General features: G+C 50.8%; 1 protein-coding gene across 1 annotated transcript in view; it reads right to left on the bottom strand.

Annotated features, from left to right (window-relative positions):
• EIF3A (eukaryotic translation initiation factor 3 subunit A) overlaps window positions 1-2,979 on the bottom strand; it is a 22,574-nt gene that overhangs the window by 6,643 nt on the left and 12,952 nt on the right. The window contains 3 exon segments of the mRNA XM_018574732.1: window positions 587-768; window positions 891-1,044; window positions 2,804-2,926. Of these exon segments, the coding sequence (XP_018430234.1) occupies window positions 587-768; window positions 891-1,044; window positions 2,804-2,926 (459 nt within the window).

Below are 2,979 nucleotides of genomic sequence, written 5' to 3'. Positions count from 1 at the left end.
AAAAAAAAAAAAAAACTTGTGAAAAAAGTGTTTTCTTCTAGTTGTTTTCCTCATTTTTTAAATATTTTATTCAAACTAAGTGATGCGTTAGGTACACATGTTGGATATAATTATATCGCCCGATCTGTCCCCTAACATACAATATATCACATGTGCGGGTGCACTTTGTAAGAAAGTATATCACTGACGTGGAAGTATCACGCAGCAACAATGTAACAAGCGTGTCCGTCATTTATGGACAGAAACTGAAGACAAGCTCAGTCATGAAGGGGTTAAGGGAAACATTTTTATGGTTGGAAATCGGCAGAAGGGAGAAAGGATAGAGATTGAGGATTGGTGGCGCCACACGTGAACCCATTAGGTCAGTGGTGGCGAACCGTGGCACTCCAGCTGTTCCAAAACGACAAATCCCAACATGCATCTGCCTCGGGGAGTTATGTCTGTGGCTGTCAGAGCCTCGCAATGCCTCATGGGACTTGTAGTTCCAAAACAGCCGGAGCGCCGAGGTTCGCCACCACTGCATTAGGTAGACGCAGTGCAGCCGCATGATAACGGATGTATCAAAACACCTTCTATATCCACACACCTTCCTGAAGGAGTCGTCACCCCCGCGCCGTTCCTCCTCGCGCCGACGCTCCCGTTCTTCGATCTCCAGTTCTCTTTGGCGCTTCTTGCGTTCTTGTTCCTCTAGTTTCTTGATGCGTTCCTGATATTCCTTTTGCTCCGCATCTCGCTTTTCATTCTCAACCCGATCTATTTCCTCTCGTTCTGAAACCAACGAGTAAGTTAGCTGGGACGTTCTTACCCCATGCGAGTAGCCAAGCTCAGGACCGGGATCCGGTCCATCTACTCCAGATCGGCAGACCACGGTCACCACACACAGCACACACCTTTCTTTATCTGCTCTTCCTGTTTCATTTGCTCCTCTTCCTCCTTATTCCTGTAATAGGAGGTACGCCTCTCTTCCCTGCGCTGCCTCTTGCGTTCCTCCAGGCGAGCTTTCCTTTCCTCAGCTAGTCGCTCCTGGAACTGTTTGAGTTTCTCCTGAGATTGGCAAAAATTAGAAGAGAATGTAAAAATTTCCACAACTTGCACAATCTTTAAAGTGACATTAAAGTACAAAAATGTTTCCGCTCCCCCCAATGTTATTGTCAGCACTTCCCTTAAGGCCCCGTTCACATATAGCGACATACCTTTGCAGCGGCCGGGATAGCGCGACTTTCGGGGCGACGTTCCAGCGACGGTAGCGCGACCTTCTCCGTCGGGCTCCATAGAAAAAAAGCAAAATCGCGCAAAATCCACCAAAAAAAATGGTCCTGTAGAAGCGACTTGCGACCGCGACATGGGAGTTAAGACAGCTCCATTGAATAGCATTGGCTGGCGACTTCTCGCTATATCGCGCGGCAAAAATGCGCGATGTCGCTATATGTGAACGGGGCCTAAATGATGTCTCTTAATCACATCTTTCCTGATGTTTTCATGTGTCCCTCCAGCGGTGCGGCGGGTGTCCAATCCAGCGCTGACTCCTCTGTGCTTGCTGGCACTTCCTGTCCCACGGTGTCTGCATGCGGGGGGTGCACGCGTCCATAGACTTACCTTGCGTCTCTGCTCGTCTCCCGGCAGAAAATACGAACTGCGCATGCGCCCGCCCCAGGATGCTTTGCATCCGCCCGAGCAGTTTCGGATTCTCGGGCGGGAGCGGGCGGTGAAAAACGGGGTAAGTTTAAACCGCTGCTAAAAAGGAGAATTATGAGGCGGGTGATTTTTTCACTCATAATCTGAGCCGACCTGTGACAATGAGACTGTCACAGGTCGGCTCAGTAGATCGGGAGGTGAGCGAACACATACCGGCGCTCTTGATTCCCCCCCCCCCCGTCCGATCCTCCAGCGCTGAGTGGAGGAACGGACGGGGGAGGGGACAGCTGGCTGACGCTAGATAGGCAGAACCAGCTGTCAGTCACGCAGCTAGGCGGATCCAGACAAATTGTCGGGATCCGTTCCGGCGCCTCAGTATACCGCGAGCTGTAGCTCCCTATATACACTGAGGTTTGGGTGACGGGAGGACGCTAGTTTGTGTCCTCCCGTGACCCTAAAGGGGCCCATACACTGTACGATTCTCGTGGTAAATCCCGCGATCGTACGAGAATCGTACAGTGTATGGAAGGCGTGCGACCGTTTCTACTGTAAGGTCGCACGTCTTTTGTCAAACCAGCATGCTCGAAAACCCGCCGAGAATCGTACGATTGTCAGCGGGTTTCTAGCCTGCTCGTTCGATAGCTGTGGAACGGGCCGGTGTGCGCACGCTGCCCGTTCTGCATTGCGGTGATCGGAAGCGGGCTTTCGATGATCGCAAGTACGATCTGCCCGTCCAAGGTGGGCAGATCGTACGAGCTTTCAATCAGCTTACGACCATCGCAAGACAAAAGTCTTGCGATGGTCGTAAGGTGTATGGGCACCTTAAGGAGAACTATGGGGAAAAGCCCTGACCTCATAGTTCTCCTTTAAAGCGTTTTTAACTTCTTGCCTATATCTAACTCCTTGCCAGCAGTAGATATAGGCAAAAAAAAACCGGAGGGTTTAGAAACCCTTTAAGTGCGTAACGAGGAAGCAGATACTGCATCCGCCTTACAGCTAAGCCCCCCCTCCGATTCCCAACAGGTCAATGAGAAATAAGCCGCCATGCCACCAAGATATAATAGGTTTGCATCCAGAATAAAATTCCAGATTTTTTCCACCAGAACTCCGTTATAAAAGCCTTTGGAACCCGCCGCCAGCTTTCTAGAAACAAAACGCAGCGATTTACCTCATACACCGAGCAACGGGCAGCTTTCAGCCTAGACTCAAACAGATCTCTGTCCTCCAACATCCGGGACATCCGATTCTTGTGCTCCACCGCCTTCTCCCGCTCCAGCAACAGATTCGTAATCTACGGAAGAAGGATTTTTATTAAAACTAGGGAGAGGGGGGGGGGGGGGGGGA

Source organism: Nanorana parkeri, unplaced genomic scaffold, assembly GCF_000935625.1.
Source record: "Nanorana parkeri isolate BGI_ZX_2015 unplaced genomic scaffold, ASM93562v1 scaffold3197, whole genome shotgun sequence".
Lineage (NCBI taxonomy): Eukaryota > Metazoa > Chordata > Amphibia > Anura > Dicroglossidae > Nanorana > Nanorana parkeri.
The sequence above is the reverse complement of the archived record's forward strand: the minus strand, read 5'-3'. Positions and strand labels throughout refer to the sequence as shown.